This window comes from Scylla paramamosain, chromosome 6 (assembly GCF_035594125.1).
Source record: "Scylla paramamosain isolate STU-SP2022 chromosome 6, ASM3559412v1, whole genome shotgun sequence".
NCBI lineage: Eukaryota > Metazoa > Arthropoda > Malacostraca > Decapoda > Portunidae > Scylla > Scylla paramamosain.
Window position 1 is genome coordinate 20,919,683 of NC_087156.1, and position 23,814 is coordinate 20,943,496.

At 41.0% G+C, this 23,814-nt stretch overlaps 1 protein-coding gene across 6 annotated transcripts in view; it reads left to right on the forward strand.

Annotated features, from left to right (window-relative positions):
• The first annotated feature begins 4,902 nt into the window (after positions 1–4,902).
• Positions 4,903–23,814, forward strand: part of LOC135101381 (cAMP-dependent protein kinase catalytic subunit 3-like) — a 51,463-nt gene continuing 32,551 nt past the window's right edge. For 2 of the 6 annotated variants that reach the window (XM_064005290.1, XM_064005296.1), the window contains exon 1: positions 4,944–5,912. In XM_064005290.1, coding sequence (XP_063861360.1) covers positions 5,783–5,912 — 130 coding nt within the window. In that variant the 5' untranslated portion in view covers positions 4,944–5,782. Of the gene's footprint in view, positions 5,913–23,814 lie in introns of all 6 variants that reach the window. The other 4 variants (XM_064005295.1, XM_064005292.1, XM_064005294.1 and 1 more) reach the window with 4 other exon arrangements.

Consider the following 23,814-nt stretch of genomic DNA (forward strand, 5'->3'; position numbering starts at 1 on the left):
TACCTAACATATTTCACCAGGGGAGCAAGTCCCCTGGCTAGGTTATTGTGTTTGGAAATTTTGCATTGAATTTTCAGTAATTCTATGGAATTTTCCGAAGATATACGGAAACTACCCAAAAATGTTAAGGTTTTAGTGTTAGTGAACCCTGAGTAGGTGGTTACGTACTGACCAAGGTTAAGTTAGGTTAGTTTAGTAACATTTGGTAGGGACTAACCTAACCTAACTTCCTAACCAGGGGGCTGTCCCCTCTGGACCCCCAAAAGGCTTACTAATATAACCTAACTGGTATTATCTTAGGAGAGTACCATAATGCTCAACACATTTAGGAGTATTGTTTTTCATTATCTTTATGAATATTGAGAAACTTACTTTATTGAAGTTTTCATCACAAATTAAGTTTCTGTGATATAGAGTAATTTTGTTAGGTGATGCTTGTAAGTTTGATTAGGTTAAGTTAGATCAGATTAGGTCGTTATGATAGGTCAGGTTAGGTTAGGATTGCCATCTTTTAAGCTATGATCTCCATTTAGGTACCCTAAAAGGACCATTTTCGTCTTCCACGCTTCCCGACGAGTTCTGAAGATCGTTGGGGGATGAAAGGAGAACGAGGCAAAATTAAGTATTTTTGACGTGTTTTATGGTAAAAATCGTCAATGACATTAAGACAAACAATAAAGAATATCATAGCCTTGTACTCGAAAAGTAGTTTGGTCCTTTTGTAAAAATTTACCACCTAACTTCTGCAATTTATGGTGACCATGGGCGCCCTCATAAGATCAGAATCACATTATAAAGAGCTCGAAGCTATTAAAGCCATACTAAATACGAATCTCATTTTTTCTTCCGTTATTCGCAAGATTACAGTGTCCTCTCCATGGTAATGTATCATTATTATACGTGACGCAAAGATTTACCTTACTGGATCTAAACCGTCTAATTTGTTACTTCTGTAGGAAGATTTTGGTTATAACATGGTGCGTCTAAACACAATGAAGGGTGAAAAGCAAACTCAAGGTGGATCCAAGTAATCTTTCAAGCAGTTAAAGGATTGGGTGGGTGATATTGTGTTCTTAAAGGGATTAAAATGTCAGACTCAGCTGTGCTTTGACATCAAGGCAAATCTTAACTACAAGTACGGTTACTTTAGTTAAGCCCTGAAATGAAGGATAGACAGCTATTATTTCTCCTTCCCTTGCTATTGTAAATGGTCATCGAGTGTTTATAATTGGTGTGAAGATGGTTCAAGTATTTACCTGTGTAAATTTGTTCAAATAAATGAGTTTTGTGATATATTTTTGAGGAAAAATGAAAGTGCGTTGATGCATGTACCTCCCTGGTTCCCTCAGCGACGAGGGATCGACTTGCATTTTCCTTCCAGATATAGCTAAAGAAAGACGTGATCTATCCATATATGCCTTCAGAATCATCGTGCAACATATAACAGTGAAGAAATCTGCTATTGTATGACAATGTTTGGAGCGATCTCGAGTGGCTTGATCGGAGGCGAAGGGCGGACAAATACTTATTTGTAATATAGTTAATAAATAATGAGCGCTTCTCCATGAACTTTTATATGCAGACGCGCGTTATTTCTTTCTGTAAGTATAAAAAGAAACGTGAAAAACCATCTAGTTACTTTAAAAATTTAAAGTGCACGCACCTATGTTGAGGCCAGCGGAATCGCCGTCGAGGAGACTTGTCGGAGGTTTTAAAAATATGATTTATAACAGTATTGGTGATATTTTATAACACCTCATTGTATCATTCATGTATATTATGAAGAGTAAGGGAGATGTGACGCTGCCCTGATCTTATAATGAATCACTCGCATCCGTTCTTACATTACACATACAAGGCAAATAGAGGCTCATTAATGCTCTCTTCAACTTACCCTCTTATTCCATACTTCTCTTCCAAACATTCCCACGGTTCTCCTCTTGGTTGCTACTGAGTTCATTGCTTTCTGCAGATCTATAAAAACCATGTATGTATGTCTGTTGAATTCCCAAATACTATCCTCAGATCAAGTATAAGGTTTGTGATGCTCCTGTTTTTGGTTGTATCCTAGAAGATGTCTCTGGTTCTCTAAATAAATAATAGCAGTAGTAGTAGTAGTAGTAGTAGTAGTAGTAGTAGTAGTAGTAATAATAATAATAATAATAATAATAATAATAATAATAATAATAATAATAGATAAAACAAATAAGTAAATACATAGATAATATATAAACAAAGTAATTATCAAACACGGATCTTTGGCTATCACGAGAGATACTTGGTTAGAGCTAGAGGACGTCGATGATTGGCTGCACCATGCGCTGTCCGATGATGATGTGAAATTAATTACTCCTTCGCTTAAATGGCGTTGTTATCGGAACAATTAAGTCAGCATCTGAAAACAAATAGCCTGTTCTCATGCTATACATGATAGAGAGGTGCCCCACAAAAGGTACTTAAGTTTTCCATCACCTGAATCTCATGCTCTTTATATTTCTGCCCGGAATCATGCCAAGTTTGTTCTCCAATTAGCAAAAAAAAAAAAAAAAAAAAAAAAAAAAAAAATCCTTCATTAAATAGAAAGTGTCAAAATGTTTAAAAAGTCCAACTCCCCTCATGATTTCTAGCAATTAGCCAAAAATATCTCCAATAATTTTACTTTTCCGTCTTTCCCCCTTTATATCAATCTAATGGAAGCATTGTCATCTCATATATCTCTAAAGCTGAACTCTTCGCCCGAACTTTGCTAAAAATTCCACCTTGGATGATTTAGGGCTTGTTTCTCCCTCTCTTCCATTTTCCGGCTACGTCATGCTACTCATTAAGATGTTTTCCATGTCCTCGCTGGTCTAAATCCTTGGAAGGCTTATGGACATGGTGTGGTCCCTCATATTGTTCTCTGAAACTGTGCCTCCGTGCTTGCACCTTGCCTAGTAAAACTTTTCCAACTCTGTCTGTCAACATGTACCTTTCCTTCTTGCTGGAAGTTTGCCTACATTCAGCCTGTTCCTAAAAAGAGTGACCGCTCTAATCCCTCAAACTACCGTCCTATCGCTTTAATTTCCTGCCTCTCTTAAGTTTTTTAATATATCATTAACAGGAAGATACTTAAATATCCATCATCTCACAATCTTCTATCTGATCGCCAGTATGGGATCCGTGGAGGCCGCTCTACTGGTGATCTGGCTTTCCATACCGAGTCTTGGTCATCCTCTTTTAGGGATTTTTGTGAAACTTTTGTTGTTGCCTTAGACATATCAAAAACCTTTGACAGAGTCTGGCACAAAGCTTTGATTTCCAAACTACCCTCCTGCGGCTTCTGCCCTTCTTTCTGTAACTTCATCTCAAATTTCCTCTCAGACCGTTCTGTTGCTGCTGTGGTAGACGATCACTGTTCTAATTCTATTAACAGTGGTGTTCCTCAGGATTCTGTCCTGTCACTCACTCTCTTCCTATTATTCACCAATGATCTTCTAAACCAAATTTCGTGTCCTATCCACTCCTACGCTGAAGATACCACCCTGCACTTTTCCACGTCTTTTTCATAGACGTCCAACGCTTCAGGAAGTAAACAGCTCACGCAGGGAAGCCACATAACGCCTGACCTCTGATCTCTCTAAGATTTCTGATTAGAGCAGAGCAAACTTAATAATGTTCAATGCCTCAAAAAACTCAATTCTTCCATCTATCTACTCGACACAACCTTCCAGATAACTATCCCCTCTTCTTCAATGACACTCAATTGTCCCCTTCTTCTACATTGAACATCCTCGGTCTGTCCTTTATTTATAATCTAAACTGGAAACTTCACATATCATCTTTTGTTAAAACAGCTTCTATGAAGTTAGGCATTCTGACTCGTCTCCGTCAGTTTTTCTCACCCCTCCAGCTGCTAACTCTGTACAGGGGCCTTATCCGTCCATATATGGAGTATGCTTCATGTATATGAGGGTGTTCCACTCATATCGCTCTTTTAGACAGGGTGGAATAAAAGCTTTTTGTCTTATCAACTCCTCTCCTCCAACTGATTGTCTTCAGCCTCTTTCTCATCGCCGTAATGTTGTCTTTTACCGCTGTTTTCACGCTAACTGCACTTCTGATCTTGCTAACTGCATGCCTCCCCTCCTCCCGCGGTCTCGCTGCACGAGACTTTCTTCTTTATCTCATCCCTATTCCGTCCACCTCTCTAATGCAAGAGTTAATCACTAATCTCAATCTTTCATCCCTTTCTCTGGTAAACTCTGGAACTCCCTGTTTGCTTCTGTATTTCCTCCTTCCCGTGACTTGAACTCTTTCAAGAGGGAAGTCTCAAGACACTTATCCTACATTATTTAATTTTTCTATTTGAAATTCTCTATGGAACCTGGCATTAAGTGGGCCTTTTTTTTATATACTTTTTTTTTGTTGCCCTTGGCCAGTGGCCTTCTTGCATAAAAGAAAAAAAAAACATCATTGCAGAGTAATACTGCTGAGGCATGAATCAGTCAATAGAAAAAAAATAAAAAAGTGACGAAAATAATGATGTGTATCCGTAGTACTGATGCACTCCGTAGTACTGATGTCCTTTATTTAGGTAGTGTATCTGCAAAACGACACACACACACACACACACACACACACACACACACACACACACACACACACACACACACATATATATATATATATATATATATATATATATATATATATATATATATATATATATATATATATATATATATATATATATATATATATATATATATATATATATATATATATATATATATATAATATGCATAATAACACACACACACATTTATACAGATAGAGAGATATGGATTACGGATACTGATATACTCCCTGTATATGTTTAGGTAACTGGTAACATGTGAATACGTCAGCGAGAAGTGGCAACTAACGCGAGACCAGCTGGAAAGTCACTCCACCGCGGGCCGCGGCACCACCAGCCCACTACCAACACATCAGTGTGGTTGCGGCGACGGATGGGAGAGGTGTGCTGTATTATTTCTCGAAAAGTACCGTCTCGATCCCTAAAATCCGCAATTAACTTGTTGCCAGTCGAGATATGGGAAATAAGTGTGTCATTTTCCCGTGATATGAAGATATATATGGAGGTGGTATTATTTATGTAGAACACGGGATACCGTGAGATCGTTGACATTACCGGAGGTGGCTGTGGCCACTTTCGGTCCGTCGTGTCAACCTTCTGCTGATAACTCCCTTTAAATGCCCGGGTCATTGTGAGGTGTTTGAGGTGGACAGAACAGCTCCCTCAGCCTGTGTCTTGACCCAATCTGGCAAGTAACAGCCTTAGTTAATGCCGGAAACAAGAAGGCTGCACGCTCTCCGTGTGAATAAAGGAAATTATTTGCTAACAACGTTTTGGAAATGTGATTGTAATCCAGCCAAACATATTTTGAGAGTAAGAAATTTTGTGGCGTTTTTCTGACAGATTGTAAATTTTCAGAACAGCCTTAAAAGTTTTACAGCACTAACAGTAGCGGTTGGAGGCGTTCAGTAGTAAGAGGTGACTGTATCGCTGGTGTGGTGAATGTCTGCGTCAGATTGCCCACCACCATCATCACGTTCACATAATGAGGCCCGGGACTCTGTGGTCAAGAAATAAAACATATGACACCTGGAGTAATAAAGGAGTGACCTTTAAACGTCAGACGTCATAGAATATAACATTATTAAGATAACACTGAAGTGACAGGTTCAGTGTGTGGAGTAAGGCACTAAGCTACCGGACTGCAGAGCGAAGTGAAGGGCTATAATGTCTGGCGGGCGTGTGGGAGGCCGACGGCGAGTGGGCGCGCCGAAGGATGTGCCCGTTGCTTCCGCCAACGGAGTTCCCTCCCCCAGGCAATATTCACTGCACGACTTCGATATTGTGAAAACTATTGGTAAGTATTATTTTGCTTTACATAATGTGTTAGTGTGCCAGATGTATGCTTATTTATTCACCAAGAAAGGTGTTCATAATAACCCTTGTGCCCGTAAAGGCATGTGAGGCTGCAGTGCCAGATCAGCCCTCGACGCTCCCTGATCCGGGGTGTATGAGGGGAATGTGCACTGACCACTTTATTAGGCTTGCTATATATATATATATATATATATATATATATATATATATATATATATATATATATATATATATATATATATATATATATATATATATATATATATATATAATTTTTTGACAGCATCTACGAAAGAATGAAAGGTGAATACATAGATGTAGATATGTCAATATAGATATAAATGTGACGAGAGAGAGAGAGAGAGAGAGAGAGAGAGAGAGAGAGTCTCTCTCTCTCTCTCTCTCTCTCTCTCTCTCTCTCTCTCTCTCTCTCTCTATATATATATATATATATACTCGTATATATATATATATATATACACACACACACACACACACACACACACACACACACACACACACACACGTGTGAGCTTTTTTTTTTTTTTTGACAGGGAGACCGATTAATATAAAAAAAAATAACAATAAAAAGGCCGTACAGTATAATGCTTGCTAAAAGTCAGGAGTACATAAATAAAGAGTTGGCCAATTTAGCTTGCTGAGGTATCTTGATACTCCTTTCTTGAAACGGTCCGAATCGTAGGCAGGAAGAAATACAGAAACAAGAAAAGGATTACAGTGTTTACTAGTAAAAGGAATTAAACAGGGAAGACACTGATTAACCCGTACATTAGTAAAGTGGACAGAAAACGGATGAGAGCAAGTAAAAAAATCTTGTATAGCGAGGTCCCGGGGTGCATGCAATTACCAAGTTGAAGAGAGCAGTAGCCATGGTAATAACGGATAGGGAAACAAACCGGATGAAGGAAGCTTAAAAAAAAAAAATACTACATCAAAAGTTTTGATATGTACGTTTCACACAAAAATTCGTAAGGAAGGATAACTAACCTAAACGTAGTAAGGAAATTTGGAAGATCGCCTGTGGATCATCTTTTATGTAATCCATACAGATGATCCAAAAAAAGTTTGTGAGCAGATACTTGTTTAAGAATCTCCTGTTTAGAAAGATAAAAATCAAACCTATAGATCGGTAGTTTGAAGGATCAGAGCGGTCATCTTCCGTACGAACAGGCTGAATGTAGGCAAACTTTCATCAAGAAAAAAAAAAACACAAACGGAAAACCTCGATCAGGCATGGAGCGAGCACGAGAGCACAGTCACGGAGGTACCTCATCAGGACAGAGTCAGAGTCAGAGTCAGGGCATAGAAGACATATAAAACATAATTAAAAAAAAAAAAATTCTGAAACAGGTATAATAGTTAGAGGGGGAGAAGGTGAAGGAGGAACAAACCCTGAAACATCTTGTGTGGAATTGTCAGCAAAGGTCTAAGAGAAGAGACCAGTTTTTGATAGAGGAGATGAGCTGAAGAAGATAAATATTTTTGGCTAGGTGCTAAAATTCACGGAGATGAGCTGGCTAGATTTTGACATGCCGGTATCTTACTGATAAATGAAGTTTTAGGAAGTTGAGAGCATATTTTGCATGTTTCCGAGCATAAATTTAAAAGAGGTGAGATTCAGGAGATGGAAGGCTAATGCACCGTCTGTGAGCTGCCTGTCTATCCTGGACAGCACGAGAGCAAGCTGGACTGTACCAAGGTTTACGAACTATGGAATTAGAGAAAATATGTGAAATATATGCTTCCATGCCGAAGACAATCAGCTCTGTCATGCGCTCTGCACAGAGATGCATCTCTTGACACCGATACAATTCTCATTCCAAAGAAAATCAAAATAGTACCGTCTCATGTCCTCGAAATCAGCAGTCTTGAAGTTTCAGAAGCACCTGCGCTTTGGTGGGCCAGAGGCACAGGAGCGATAGGACAGGATACGGAAATATGATTGCAATCGAAAGAGCTCAGTGGAGAGTACAGTTTGAGAGAATGTGATGAAGGGTTTCAAGTTACAAGAATGTTGGTAGTGTTGGGCGCATCTCGAAGGTGGTCAGGAATGCGGATAAGGTGTAAATATAAATAAATAAATAAGTAGATGAATAATAGATAGATAGATATAAAAAAAAAATTGCATTCACGTATGTTTATACCTATGTATGCATATAATATGTATTCCCTCGTACATTGTGTATAATGGACACGTGTTCGCTCGCGAACCCTGCTCAAGGTCGCCATCGCCAGCTGTTACATACCTGAGGTTACCTGGAATGTTACCATCCTGTGTGTGTGTGTGTGTGTGTGTGTGTGTGTGTGTGTGTGTGTGTGTGTGTGTGTGTGTGTGTTTACAGTAGCGTAGCAGTCGTAGAGGTGAATTCATCACTGTTTCTGCGTTGCTTAACGGCGTCAAATTCAGGATCTGGTGACATCTCATGAATGGTGCTAATGTAGATAAACGTTTACCTGTGTCAAGTTTGGCATGATGCAGGATGGAATATGTTGAATATGACGATGTATGATAGGTGTGTGTTCCATTGCTTTTACCGTGGCTTTTGGGAAAACACCACTGTTTATAATGTAGTTTATCAGAATAGGACTATCTGTCTTATCATGGCCATTGAATATAATGTTATGTTCCTCTTCTCTTGAAGTAGGATTTATGTTTTGTGAAATGAATGTAAATGCCTTGTTCAAGAAGGTGTGCTGAAATAAGTCATGGCGTGTTGAGACTAAGCATGCTGAGTGCTTTTAATGAATACCACAAAAAAAAATAATGCTTTTATAAATTCTAAGGCGATTATTTTGATGGTTCACATTATGGCTGTAAAATTAGTAGTATTACTTAGTCTGTAAACCTCTGTCATACTCGCGGCAATGGACACATCCCGTCCCCGAGTGTGTGAGTGATGCGCGTCTTTCACACTTCATCGGTGACATAACCTGTCAGTATGATGCCTCTATGTAGGGAACAGGGAATAGTGTGTTATTGTTCTAACCTTGTATATGCTATCAAAGTTCGATCCACTCAGCCAATCAGTCGTGATCACATTCTATAAGTGAACAATGTATTCAAACGGAATGACGACTAATGTTTCACGAGTGTACTTGTCATGAAAATGTTCTTTTTGCTGCTATTCCATGGATCTGAGGCGGCGTGGCTGTATGTTGCTGTATGGTGCACCTTAACGTTGACATCAGGGGCATTTTTCAAGAGTCATAGGATTCAACATTTTTCTTTCGTATTATTTTTTAGGCTTCTACTTCAAGATAACGAAATCAATACGTATTGAGCAAGAAAGGTGGCGGAACATGGCGCGAGTGAGTCCAGCACTGGCGATCACATGCCAGACCTTCATCACATCCACAACCCAACATTTTTTTTCTCTCTAAAGTTGAATGAAGTGACAAACTACAGGGTGGGGCAAATCAAATGCCCGAGTTTTGACAGGCTATTAGGAAAAGTAAAACAATAATTACAGAATAATTTGTTGTTTTATTCAAATCAGTATACAATGCCGTTTGTGTGATCACTTTCTGAAGATGGCATCAGGAAGATGGTGGCCTTCTGTAGCGATGCACAGTTGAAGGCGATGTCTGAAGTTTTCAGCTGCTCTTCGGCACATCTCAAGGGTATTACAGCGATTTCCTCCCGAATTCGCATCTTCAATTCTTCCAAATTGTTTGGCCGACCTCTGAACACTTTCTCCTTGAGATATCCCCACAGGAAAAAGTCGCAAATGCTCAAATCAGGTGAGCCTGGGGGCCACTCGACATCACCCCTTCGAGAGACAAGGCGTGCCGGGAACATCTGTCGCAATTTGACCATTGCAACTTGAGCAGTGTGGGCTGTTGCTCCATCTTGTTGGAACCAGATGTCTCCCAGATTTGTTTCCTCACTTAATTCTTCCAATTTCGGTTCAAAAAAGTCTTCCAACATCGCAGGATAACGTTGAGAGTTGACAGTGACAGAGCTTCCATCCTCTTCAAAGAAATAAGGTCCAATTACCCAAAATTTGGAAACTGCACACCAAACAGTAACTTTAGGGGAATGGAGCGGTCTCTAATGAAGTTCTCTTGGGTTGTTTTCAGCCCAATAACAACAATGTTGTTTATTAACGCTTCCAGAAAGGTGGAAGTGGGCCTCGTCACTGCTGAAAAAAGTTGACGGTTCAGGGATACGGTTCAACATTTCCTGGCAGCAATTCCTGCGATTTTCAAAGTCAGTAGGCTTCAGTTCTTGAACAATCATTATTTTGTATGGATGGAACGATAAATCGTAATACAATATCCGCCTTAAAGATCGGTTAGACATGGCCAATGCAAGTGAATGCTTCCGGGCAGAGCGTCTTGGTTCGACAGCTGCTTTAACTAAGGCCACATTTTCCGTTGTTCTTACCGTTTTTGGTCTTCCACTACCCCTAGGTCTTCTTGTGGAACCATTATCTTCCAGTGCTTCAATCCAACGCCTGATTGCCTTGCCATTAGGGATGGGACCATGACGTGGAATGTTGAAGTGCAGGCGGAAGGCACGCTGGGTGGCGATGACAGAACGGCCATTTTCGAAATACGTGCGCACTGCAAAGCCGCGATATTCCCCCGACCAAGGCATGGCTGATACTGAAAACGGCGGGGTTTGGCGGTCACAACGAGACCGCACACATCTTCCCATCACCACCACAGCTGTTGCACGCGTCTTTCGAAACTCGGGCATTTGATTTGCCACACCCTGTATATGCTAAATATATATATATATATATATATATATATATATATATATATATATATATATATATATATATATATATATATATATATATATATATATATATATATATATATATATATATATCATTTGTCGTTGTTTTAAGAGGCCAAGTATTTTAACCTCTAAGCTCAAAGCTATCTGGAAGCATTTTGTACCCTTCGCATAGCACTATATATATATATATATATATATATATATATATATATATATATATATATATATATATATATATATATATATATATATATATATATATATATATATATATATATATATATATATATATATATATATATATATATATATATATATTATTGCAATGAGAACTCAATAACATTACAATAAAGCTTCCTCAGCGTCCACTGACATTAACGATAAGAGTATTAAAAAAAAAAAAAAAGACTAAAAGTAGGCGTCAAGCAGTAACGTATTGCAGTGTCTGCATGGTTCGTACGTGGATGCCGAGACCATCATCACAGCTCGCTGAGGCGCACTGTCACTCAGTGCGGGCACAGTGCAGTGTTTGCCAGCACAAGTCTTTTAGGGTACCGGACTGGTGACCATGTTCTTTGGATTTTGTTTATTGTGGAAAACTTGTACTTCTCGTTAGTTTTTTTTTTTTTTTTATTTGTTTATTTATTTCATTAGAGCTGTAGAAAACATGCGCATCCGACGATGCATATATGATGAATTATAAAAAAATAATATGTTCTAGATTGCGAGGGTTTGCTCTGAGAACATGTCCAACTAGAAAATTCGTGGATTGACAACACTGCAAATGACGTCATGTGTATGATCATCACAGACCACAACAATAGTGTGCCAACTGACAAAATGTTAGTAGGTGGCGCTTACAAGTCGCCAGTCAAGTCACAAGGAGCAGTCTCGTCAGGCCAACTTATGCAGTAATAGATGAGGGAAGTTATGGGAGATAATGAGGTTTTCTGTACGGCTATAATAACAACTTAAAACCCTGACCTTCGGGTTGGTGAATCATCAGACAGTGGCTTTGTGAATCATATCTGGTTCGTGAAAATTGAAGGTGTCGAGGCCTCTCTTCTCCCCATCCGAAGGCCATCTTTAATAATGGAAATATTAAAGCATTAAAATCCTCAGCCTGAATCGTGCTTGTAACGTGTATATTTCATGAAAATTACATGAAATGGACATACAAGCGCTCCACGCACCAGACTGAAGGAAAACTTTCGAAGTGAGCCTGTGTACACCTGGAGTGGAAACCTCGCCGCCACCACCACCACCACCAAGTTAAAGGGGGAGGAGGAGACTTAACACTGCTTTCAACTTAAACTACGCCATTTCACTATCAACCCTTTACAACCGTATGATAATCTCGTTATATATATATATATATATATATATATATATATATATATATATATATATATATATATATATATATATATATATATATATATATATATATATATATATATTGTAATCATAGTTAATTAGGCTTGTGCTATTATGTTGCATCAAGCAGAAGTGACCACTTGGCCAAGCGAACGTGGACTCGCCAGTCAAGATGCACTTTTATATAGTTGCGGTCTGTGCGTGGGTGCGTGCGTGCTTGCCTGCGCGCTCTCATTTAACTAGAGTATTGTATCATCACGTAACAAGTTTTGCGCTAGTATTGTATCATCACGTAACAAGTTTTGCGCTAGTATCGTATCTTCACGTTAGCCTATCGGATGTAACAAGTTTTCCATTATATTATCTTGTAATATTCAAGTTTTGTCAATATAATACGTCAATAAAGAAAAGTATGGAATGGAATAATTTATACACCAAGTGCGCGAGTAACAGCCAGCAGTAATTACCTGCGCCGTTTAACAGTGGCTGTACAGGTGTGGGTGTCGACCAGTGACGAGCACCAGACACACGCTGCAGCAAAACGTTTCATTGTGTTTGTGCGTACTAAGGCGGGAGATAATTGATGCTTAATGTATAGAATCATTATCAGGTGGGCTGGTCCCCATGCAGGACGTGGCGCGCGGCCTTCCTCCTTAGCCAAGTTGATGTGCCGCTTCCCGCCAACAGGTGACAGCCGGTTCTGCTTATGCTGTGAGCCCTAGCTGTCAGGGAGTGTGTGGTTTTGTTCGAGTAATGTTCTGTAGTGCTGAGGTAAACTTTTGCCCACACTCACCTACACATGAACACCAAAAAATGCAGACCGTGCGAATTAGTACTGACTCACCGAATGCCAGAAGATATACTCGTGTGCATCAGAATAGCATGATGTGTGTACTGATTGTCTGTTAGCCTGTTAAGGCAATTCAAACGGCTGTTTTGTTCTGCTTCATGTCGTCAGTAAGCTGTGTTACTTCACAACCATAGCACTGTAAATCTCCACGTACCTCGAAAATGTCGTAAGCAACTACGGGGCGTGCCAGCCATCGGTATGTGATCAGGGAGGCTGTTGTCTGGCATTCCTGTAACACTGACAAAATTAGAGCCAGCACTGTATAGTCTGGGGACCGGCGGTTCTCATGGGCTCGGCAGGAGGCAGGTAGATGCGGCCACTAGGTACGAAGTCATGACAAATGTGTTTGGCGATATAATGCAGGAGCTAAGAAAAGATCCATAAGTTCATGAGAGATGTACCGCCGTTGAGGGTGTACATACGTAGCCTGCATAGCACGGGATAGTCAACTTGCTTCAACTTACAAATGTAAATGCAAATGATTGCTAACTAAAGTATTTGTGACTATAAATATTTCTTGTAAGGTGTCCAAGATAAATAAGACAAAGTCTCTGGTTAAATATTGGGCATGGCGAAGCAAAGCTACGTATAGGCCGGACACACTTTGCGACGCAGAACAGACCAGCACAGTGGTGACTGGACACTATTCAAATGGCGGTATTGCGCAGGTCGACAGGTATGGTTCTGTGTTGTGCTGCTCAGCTTGCCAACTTGCATATTGAAGTTAAACATAATGATGCGCACTTTTGTGCTCTGTTCTACCCAAAGTCGAATGTTGCATGCATCCCATGAATATAAACAATAAGTACTAACAATGGCCTGTGAAAAGAGGCGCCAAAAGACCTGTCTGGATTATGAAGCACGTGGAGGGAATAGACAGTCACGTTTTGTGGTGCAGCCATACAACTATTAGTGTCACTGTCCTCCCGCCCTGCCTTCACTTCCAGAATATCGTTCCCAAGTTTTGATAGCCGAGGTAATCCAGCCCAGTGTTCGCTGAGGGATGATTGGTAGAGGCGTGAAATGCTAGATGATGGAGTCGCATGTCCAGTGATGAAAATAATGATTATATAATACAGGAGAGCAGTGAGGATGGAATGTGGCGACGTGAAGTGTTGTCATTGTGGTGGTGCGAACACACACACACACACACACACACACACACACACACACACGGAGGAGAGGGCACCCACTACCGAGCGATAGGCATGCGTGCTTCTTTTCACGTGCTCACAGTTAGTTTTCTCCGGTTACCTGCCGCGCGTTCTCATGTCCTGAAAAATACCTCGGTTGTTTCCAGAGAGCACGTGACCATGAAATAGTACTGACCACAAACCCGCCCAGGCATCTTTATAGTGGATCTCTCTCTCTCTCTCTCTCTCTCTCTCTCTCTCTCTCTCTCTCTCTCTCTCTCTCTCTCTCTCTCTCTCTCTCTCTCTCTCTCTCTCTCTCTCTCTCTCTCTCAATCGATCTGGTCAGGTGATCTCAGAAGGTGATGCATGTCAGGGGCGCATCAGCCTTGACCCTCCCTGGCTCTCTCCCTCCCTGTCTCCCTGCTTGCTCGCCCAGATTCCTCAGCGTAGTGGTTCGCAGGATTAATCTTGTATTTGGTTTTACTCGTAACTTTATTGATCCCTCCGTGGTTCTTTCTGCAAGTGCTTGACGCGTCCAGCCTCTCCCCCCTCACCAGCACCCCATGCCACTCCGTCCTTCATGCTCGTAGGCAGCGCGAAGCTCCTCGTCCACGTGACCAGTGACGCCAGTGGCAGTTTTATTTTCATAACCTTTCGTGTGGGAGGATCGCCGAGGGTGAGCTTTGCCTCTTTACGGTTGATCTGACACCTCGGCATGTAAAAAGTAGGGACAGCATCCTATTTATTTATTTATTTATTTATTTATTTTATTTTATTTATTTTTTCTCTATGTAATGTAACGTCTAATGTATAGGGTATTGCAATGAACGAGTGTTTGACCAAGAGTGTAAGTGAAGGTTGGTGATGAAGCAGGTAGGGATGAGCGAACTGCACATCATCAGTACCTGACCACCTGTACTGAACGATTACTACTGGTGTGACGGAAAGCTGGCCGGGCACAGGTTTATCCGGGGACGCTGGGCAGGTGGAAGATAACCGTATATAACAGTGCACATGCCTGTTAGTGAGCGTCCAAGAGTCGTCCATCACATCAGGGGAAGCTGTCACGCCCTTGTTATGGCCTTCAATTAAAATACAGGCGCTGACACTAGTACGTGGTGAGAGATATGTGCTCTTGAAGCACCAACCAGTCATTCGTAACTGTCTCTCTCTCTCTCTCTCTCTCTCTCTCTCTCTCTCTCTCTCTCTCTCTCTCTCTCTCTCTCTCTCTCTCTCTCTCTCAAGTTAGATATATGTTTCCATCGATAATAATAATAATAATAATAATAATAAGTTCAAAGATAGTAGCACTTAAAGGATGACATACGAAAAGGAAAGAAAAGAAAGTGGAAGATAAAAAAATACGAATTTAGAGAAGTATTTTATTCCCCTGTTCAGACTGAAGTTAATTAAAGGAGAGAGAGAGAGAGAGAGAGAGAGAGAGAGAGAGAGAGAGAGAGAGAGAGAGAGAGAGAGAGAGAGAGAGAGACTTTAATGTGCAAGACCTCAGCCGGCATGGAGAAGCAGTCGTGAGAAGCCTACCAAATACTTCCACAGAAAACCGTATTTGTATGCATGCACACGTGGAGCAGGAAACTGGAGTCCTTCAATAACACATCCGCCAGTCAGACAATAGCGAGCACTAAGTAGCGAGTTGTTGACGGTGTCCTTTTTGATTGCGACCCTTGTTTTAATTTTTTTTCTCTTTTTTTTTTTCGGTGTGTGTGTGTGTGTGTGTGTGTGTGTGTGTGTGTGTGTGTGTGTGTGTGTGTGTGTGTGTTTGCATTGTATTATGTGTACCGAGGTTAGTGTGTATATACAATACTACACACACACACACACACACACACACACACACACACACACACACACACACACACACACACACACACACGTCCCCAAGAGACAAACATTACGTATGTCAATGTCATCGTATTTTTTTTTATCTTCTTTTATTCTTTATTATTTTTCTTTTTTCTTTTTCTTTTTCTTTTTTTTTTTTTTTACTCAATAAGAGGGATCGGCTTGTTCTTTCTTTGACCTCTTCCTCTTCCTCTCCTCTCCTCTCCTCTCCTCTCCTCTCCTCTTCTCTCCTCTCCTCTCCTCTCCTCTTTGCCGTCCTTCAACAGTCTACTCGTGTCATCATAATAACTCTTTTGTTTGACGCAGCCGTGCATAATTTCATCAGCATGAATCGAGGACAATGTTGCTAGATGTTTATATCTGAGCGAGGACGGGCATGAGGCGGCCATGGCTAGTCACGGCCGGGCTGAAAGAACCGTTTGAGTAGCGAGGTTCACAGTGCGGGGATTGTGTATTGTTTTTTATACATTGCCAGAGAGGAGTGAGTGCTCAAGCGGTGACATAAAAGGTCGGGCCGTCACAGTCATCCACCTCCCCCTCTTTCCGTTCCCCCTGGGTCAAATATATCAGTGCTGGAACAAGTTGCATATATTTTTCATCGCGTTTTAGAATACACCAAATAGATTTCCTCACGTGTGGCTGCTCTGGCGTCTTCTCTAAGCTTTATAATATCGTTTGTTGGGAACTGTAAAGTTGACTTTCCAAACATTGACAGCATAAGGAGTGGTCGGGTAGTTCAAACCTTGGTGTCTTTAGTTATAATAATTGCTTGTTAACATACTTTAGGTCACTCCAATGAAATACTGAGTGATTTACAGTCGTTAGCAACTGAGAGGTTAAATTGTGGTGATATATGCACATTTTTTATTCATGAAGAAGACCTGATAAGGGTGTAAAAAAAAAAAGATAAACGATAACATTTTTTTGTCGCTTCTGGGAGAAAAAAAAATAAATAAAATAAAATAACGAGTAAAAGACCAAAATGGAGGTTAATTTGGTTTGGGATGCATCTAGTGTAGTATAAAATTATCTAATGGGATTCCTGAGTACTTTTTTTTTTTTTTCACTAGGCAAGGAGTAAATAAAGGCATTAGAGAAGGGAACTTCCTCCTGATCACCAATGCACGCTCGCTGGTTGTGGCGTAATAAGATAAAGACGTGAGGTTTTGCTTTAACTTCAACACCTGATTGCGGTCATGACGGGTATTATGAATGATTGCTGACGCGTTGCCAGATGTTAGCCCCTCAGCACCGCACCTCTGATATCTTATTGTCGTTATCATTGGAAGGTTATATCAAGGTAAGGATGGTACAAGGTAATTTTGGATCCGTCTTCACTGTCTTCTTTAGGGTGTGGTGTCTTTATGCATTTATTTTTTCTTAGTTTCTGTTGCTTTTGGCCAGAACCCCTATTGCATAAGAAGAGGGAGTTATAAATCACCTAATTATTCAGCCAACATCATTATATCCTATCTTCTCTATTATGATGAAGTTTGGAAGCTGCCTATATTGCTGAATAGGCTAAAAGAAGATATAAGTACTGTACGTTAAATATTACGCTGTCTTGTCGCGCAGTAGTGATGATGCAGTGCGGAGTGAGTTGCTTTGGGGAGGCCGGGGCGGGGCAGGGTGGCTGGCCAGGATGCTTGCCCCATCGCGCACGCCACGCTAACAAAAAGGAAGTGCGTAGAAATAGACCTGTTCTGCACTGACGACTGCTCTGTGATACATGAGTCGGCCAGCACTGGATGTCACCCGCCCGCTGCACCACGCGATAGGCACCACTGCTGGAGAACCGTATACTTGGGGTAATAATAGTGAGAAAAAAAAAAAAAAGTAGAAGAAAACGGAGTGCTGTTTTAAAGACAACTCTCCTACATGTATATATGTTAATTTTCTTTTATTATTATTATTGTTATTACGATTATTACTATCATCATCATTACTATTATCACATCATTTATTTATTTGTTCATGTGAGGACGCTTCTTGTCTTTCTTTTGTTTCCGGGCCTCTGTGTGGCACTGTGGCGTCTCCCGCTCGCCTTTCTAAATTCTCACCAGTCTGCAGCTTGCCCACAGGCCGGTCCGTCACGAACACACTCCCGACAAACAACTCAACAGCTGAATTGGAGGAATGGGACGGTGTTGTTTGGGTAATTTTGTTGATCACGTACATCCACATTGCGTCACTGAATCGCCACTCCGGTCTGATTTTTTTTTTTTTTTTCCTGCCTTCCCGTGACTTGGACTATTTCCAGAGTACCAAGTCACCCGATGGGAACCCCTTTATTATTATGAGTAAGCGAATTTTTATTGTTGTTGCTGTTGTTGTTGTTGTTGTTGTTGTTGTTGTTGTTGTTGTTGTTGTTGTTATCTCCTCCTCCTCCTCCTCCTCCTCCTCCTCCTCCTCCTCCTCCTGGTCAGCTTCCTTTACCCTTCAGAAAAAGAAGAAAAAAAAAAATCAATAACCGCTCCCGCTAAGCTCGTTCAGTATTTAAAATCTTCTGTATAATTTTTTGGAGCGTGTATCGATGCCTGAGCTGCCCCTTCACATGACAAGACTGGCCACGCACTCCCAAACATATATACCATCACTGTACCTACCTGACAATGAGTCTGAGAAAGGCATATCGTTCTAACTCTTCATAACTGGTCTATTTTCACATTCAAACTTAATCTGACTTTTACGAAAACACACACACACACACACACACACAATTCTTAACACGTAAGATTGTAATGCCGGGATCCTTACACGGCTCTCTCTTTCATCAATGCTAGTTTGAAGGGCCACGGGTATAATTAGGTAGGGTTTTCGTGGGTTGATGTAGAATTGTCGTTAAACTAGGGATAGAAGCATGAAAACACTCTTGAGAAACGTATAGTCGAGACACGAAGCCAAAACGTTTAATTAAGAAAACTACCCATAATCCCTCTCCTAGAAAGGCTCGCTGCTCTGACTTGCCTCCCAACACCGCAACCTGTACCGTTATTAAACACGATTCATTCTTATACATAGATTTCTACTTGTACTCCAGGCATGCACACAATCGCTTCCCTATAGGGCTCAAAACCTCATTTCAAAAGAGGCTCAGTATTCTAAGTCACCTCTTTACCACTGCTGTCTTTATCCTTTATCAACTTGACTCTCTCTTACGCACAAGGTTCCTTCCCCGTAAGGGTCACAATTCTCTCCCATCTTTCTGAGTTACAGCGAAGTTCACGACCCCGGCATGACTCGCAGCCACACAGACCAGTATTGTTAAACGCTTTGTTCTCTCGTTAGAACTATTGTCGAAGGTCACACATGATTACGCGTGATCACAAGAGTGTTTTTCCTGTTGATAAAGCAGAATTTTTACAATACTATCACTAGAATCATGAGAACACTCTTGAAAGTGTAATAACTTGTACTTCATCCTGTTAGATATACAGTAAAAGATAGGACCATATTGTGAAACACTTCGGCACCGCACTTCCACTATTTTTAGAAGTCACTTAAAGCTACACGAGTTTCTAAGAGTGTTTTTTATGGTTATAGTGACGGATTAACAATATTTCTACATTATTAAAAGGAGAAGCAGTCTTGAGAACACGGCTAATCAACTATGTGGCCTTTGAAAATAGTCGTGGTGAGAGAGCAATGCGTTTCTGAAGACTACCTGTAAGACGACGAAGTGCTGAGGAATACTATCTATAGGCTCGTGACCTCAGCCCGGCCAGCCACACCGAAGCGGCCTCGCATTATGGTGTGGTCGTGACATAACCAACCCCCGCCGGTGTGTCTTTTTGGCCATCTGGTTTATATCTGCAACATTAGTCATCACACCTGTGGTTCTCGTGACAGATGGTGCCGCTGGTGGTGTGTGTGTGTGTGTGTGTGTGTGTGTGTGTGTGTGTGTGTGTGTGTGTGCGTGTGTGTGTGTATGCGCGCGCGCGTGCGTGCGTGCGTGCGTGCGTGCGTGCGCACGCGCGCGCACTTGTGTGCGCTTGTGGTACTCTTGATAATATGTTCGAGTGTTTACAGTGATTGATTAATAGAGAGAGAGAGAGAGAGAGAGAGAGAGAGAGAGAGAGAGAGAGAGAGAGAGAGAGAGACGAAATTAATGTAACCAAATGGGAGAGGGAGGCGAAAGATGGGGAGAGACGCAGGATGAGGAGGAGGAGGAGGAGGAATAAGAGGAAAAGGAGGAGTAGGACATGAGTAGGCTACCACACGGGCCTCCTCACCTCATTACGGCTTGCCAGCATTCCCCTCAACTCTCAGCGGGACCTCCTGCTGTACCTCACCTATCATTCCCCACACTCATTCAAAAGCCACACACACACACACACACACACACACACACACACACACACACACACACACACACACACACACACACACACACACACACACACACACACACACACACACAGACTCAGTGCGATTCCCACCATGGTGCGAGCCATCAATCAATAGTATTTCCCTCCTAGATTAGACTTACCTTTAGGATTAATGTTAAGTTTTTCCCCACCCCCTATGTACATTTTCAGTTTGTTAACTGCCTAAATAATAAACCGTTTATTATTATTATTATTATTATTATTATTATTAATATTATTATTATTATTATTATTATTATTATTATTATTATTATTATTATTATTACACACACTACACTACACTACACTACACTACACTACACTACACTACACTACACTACACTACATCCCGCACCTCAAACATCTTTCCCATGCTGCTTAAGTAAGTAAATTGAACTCAGACGCATTTTGAGAGTCCTCTTCCCTCTCAGTTTACTTAATTTATTGACCTACTCTTTCGCATTTAAATACTGGAGTAGAGTTACCTCCTTCCTAACTGTTTGATTTGATTACAGTGATTTCCTCCCGCGCAATTGAATTTAAGTAGTGACCTCCTCCCACGCAGTTTAAATACGTTAAGTGATCTCCTTTGCAGTTTAAGTGGCGTGACCTTCTGCCTCACAGTTTAGGTACATGGAGTGGCCAGCTGCCACACGCAGCACGTCATCACGTGAGGTCGCCAGGTGAGGGCCAAAGCATTCCGGGTCGAGGAGGCGTGGGTCAGGCGCACCGACCTGGATTAGGGCGCGTCAGTCTGTTTTCCTGGTGCGTGCCTCCCGCGCTCGCCGAGGCATGAGGGCAGGGTGGCCGGAAAGGGAACTCATACAAAATATACAAATAAACAAAGAAAAAAATTTTTTTTAATCATTTGCTTGTTCACACACACACACACACACACACACACACACACACACACACACACACACACACACACACACACACACACACACACACACACACACACACACACACACACACACACACACACACACACACACAGTTAATAATTTTCTGTATACATGAAAGAAAAAACGTAACAAGTGGGAAAAAAATCTGTAGGGAATGGTGTTCATCCGTAAGCATGACCTCACCTTTCACTCACTCACACGCCTCCTGCATTGTAACTATGATATTTTATTCTTATTTGTAACTTGCTTTAACATTTTCACAATAGCAATATCAGCCTCAGTGTGTGTAACGGGCTCATACCTGAGAGATCTCTAGTTAGGATCCCTGGGGTTTGTCTCCTTTCATGGGGCAACCTCTGTTCACTGTGGTGAGGACTGGTACAGGACGTAATCCAAGGAGTTGTAACCTTGCAACGTAGCAGGAGCAGAATGCTGGCAACCCTGTCCTCGTGTGTGTGTGTGTGTTTATGTGTTTGTGTGTGTGTGTGTGTGTGTGTGTGTGTGTGTGTGTGTGTGTGTGTGTGTGTGTGTGTGTGTTTTTGTGTTTTTGTGTGTGTTTGTGTTTATTTTGTGTGTGCTTGGTTAATACAACAACCAATAAATAGTCTACGTCGCACACAGGCGTAAACAAGACGAGATGTAGTAGGCAAGAAAATGTAAACTACGTAATATGACTATACTACTACTACTAGTACTACTACTACTACTACTACTACTACTACTACTACTAACAATAATAATGATAATAATAATAATAATGATAATAATAATAGTAATAGTAATGATAATAGTAATAATAATGATCATAATAATGATAATAATAATCATAATAATAACAACAATGAACATGTAAACGTAAATAAGATTTGGTGTTGCATTGCTTCAGGACAACACTGAACCCAAATGAGGTCATGGTATGCAAAGGAGGAAGACGTGGGTGTGCCTGAAGCGTGATAAAGTAAGGGAACGAACGCCACACATAAGAGAAGTATGGCACGGCGTGACATGCAGGGGAGGCCGTGCCACTCCCCTCCAGGTGAACGACCCTTACATTTCGCTCAGTGAACGCGAGGACCGATGGTGGTGCCAGTCTTGACTTCGGAGGTGAAGGGGTGCGGCCCGTGCAGGGTGACAGAAGTGTGTAGTCACGATCAAAGGCCTTTTAACGCATCACACTTTTGCACGAGCTTAAATGGTCTCTCTCATTCTTAAATCCTGTGGGAATCTCCTTACAGATCCTGCAAAGCACAATGGAAGTAAGTCTGGGAGGTTAGTGAACTTCTAACCACGACTGTGCCGCTGGGTGCGTTCCAATGCCGAGTCACAAGTCTATTGGCCATTTCAGATCAATTTAGATATTCATCGACAAAACAGATTTTCAGACAAACAAACAAAAAAAAATGTATGATGGAGATTGCATCGAAAGGCAGTCGTTTGTTGACATTTGAGTTTTTTTAGTTTGACGAGCACAGCCAGCTGCCTGCAACTGACGTTCCCAATCTGCTTTTTGTGGCTTTAGGTGAAGTCATACCAGGTGATATAATTAAACGCCTCTCACACTGTAGAACCGACGGGAAAATATAAACTAGAGGAATATGAGACGGTATTAAGTGTAAGGGAAAATTATGGCAATAGAAACATAACTTTAAAAAAAGTAGACACATTAATTAAGAGTCATGTTAGGTCCTCAGCGACCACCCTTGCACGAGGGATCGTTGCTCAGGTAATCAAATAAAATAATCATATTTAATCATATATGATATATGAAAGTTTTTCTGTAGCCGTAGTGCGACAAGCATGCCTGATTTTAGTGGTGGCTGACTTAAAGATAGCGGTAACAGCAGAGGCTGATGGTTCTGAATTCTGAGTGGCTGTTGATGCCTGCACTGTATTGACAAATCTCTTCCTATATTCCTGCTCTAGTGCTTTAGGTATGTTGTAAGGTATGTATGAATATATTCAAATGTATTCATTTACAAATAGAAAATACCCCTCTATGTTACACAGACAATTACGCATAAACTTCTGGAAATGAGTTGACCACTTTGAGAACTGATACGAAAAAAAAAAAAAATGATGCAAGACTTTGTAATGTGTATGTTTGTTATGGAGCAATAAGATAGTAAAAATGTAACATGAATTTGAAACTTATCTAGTTGAAAACCAGAGCAAGAACCCTTTGCTGGATAGAGATGAATACTCGTATTTCAAGTTATCACGCAAGGCGCGTCTCTCGCAGGTTGAGTCTTATCGCAGAAACTGATGGTAAGCATGCCACTGAGGCACCACAGTGTGTGGCCCTAACAGGTAAGAGAATAAGGCTGGTGGACTGTAGTCAGTATCTTGCAGGATACACTGGGCTGCAGGCTGAGGGTTGTGTGCCTCACGCTGCATAGTTATATCTCTCATGATTTTATCTTGCTCTTAGAGGCGCAAGACAAAACTGAATTATTTCTTGTCATATGTCCAATTTTTCACCTTCAAATATCATTTGTTAGACGACGAGGAAGAGCATGGGATGTGGGGACGATTGCATGTGCCCATGGTGGCCTTCAGAGTGAAGAAGGATATGTTATATATATATATATATATATATATATATATATATATATA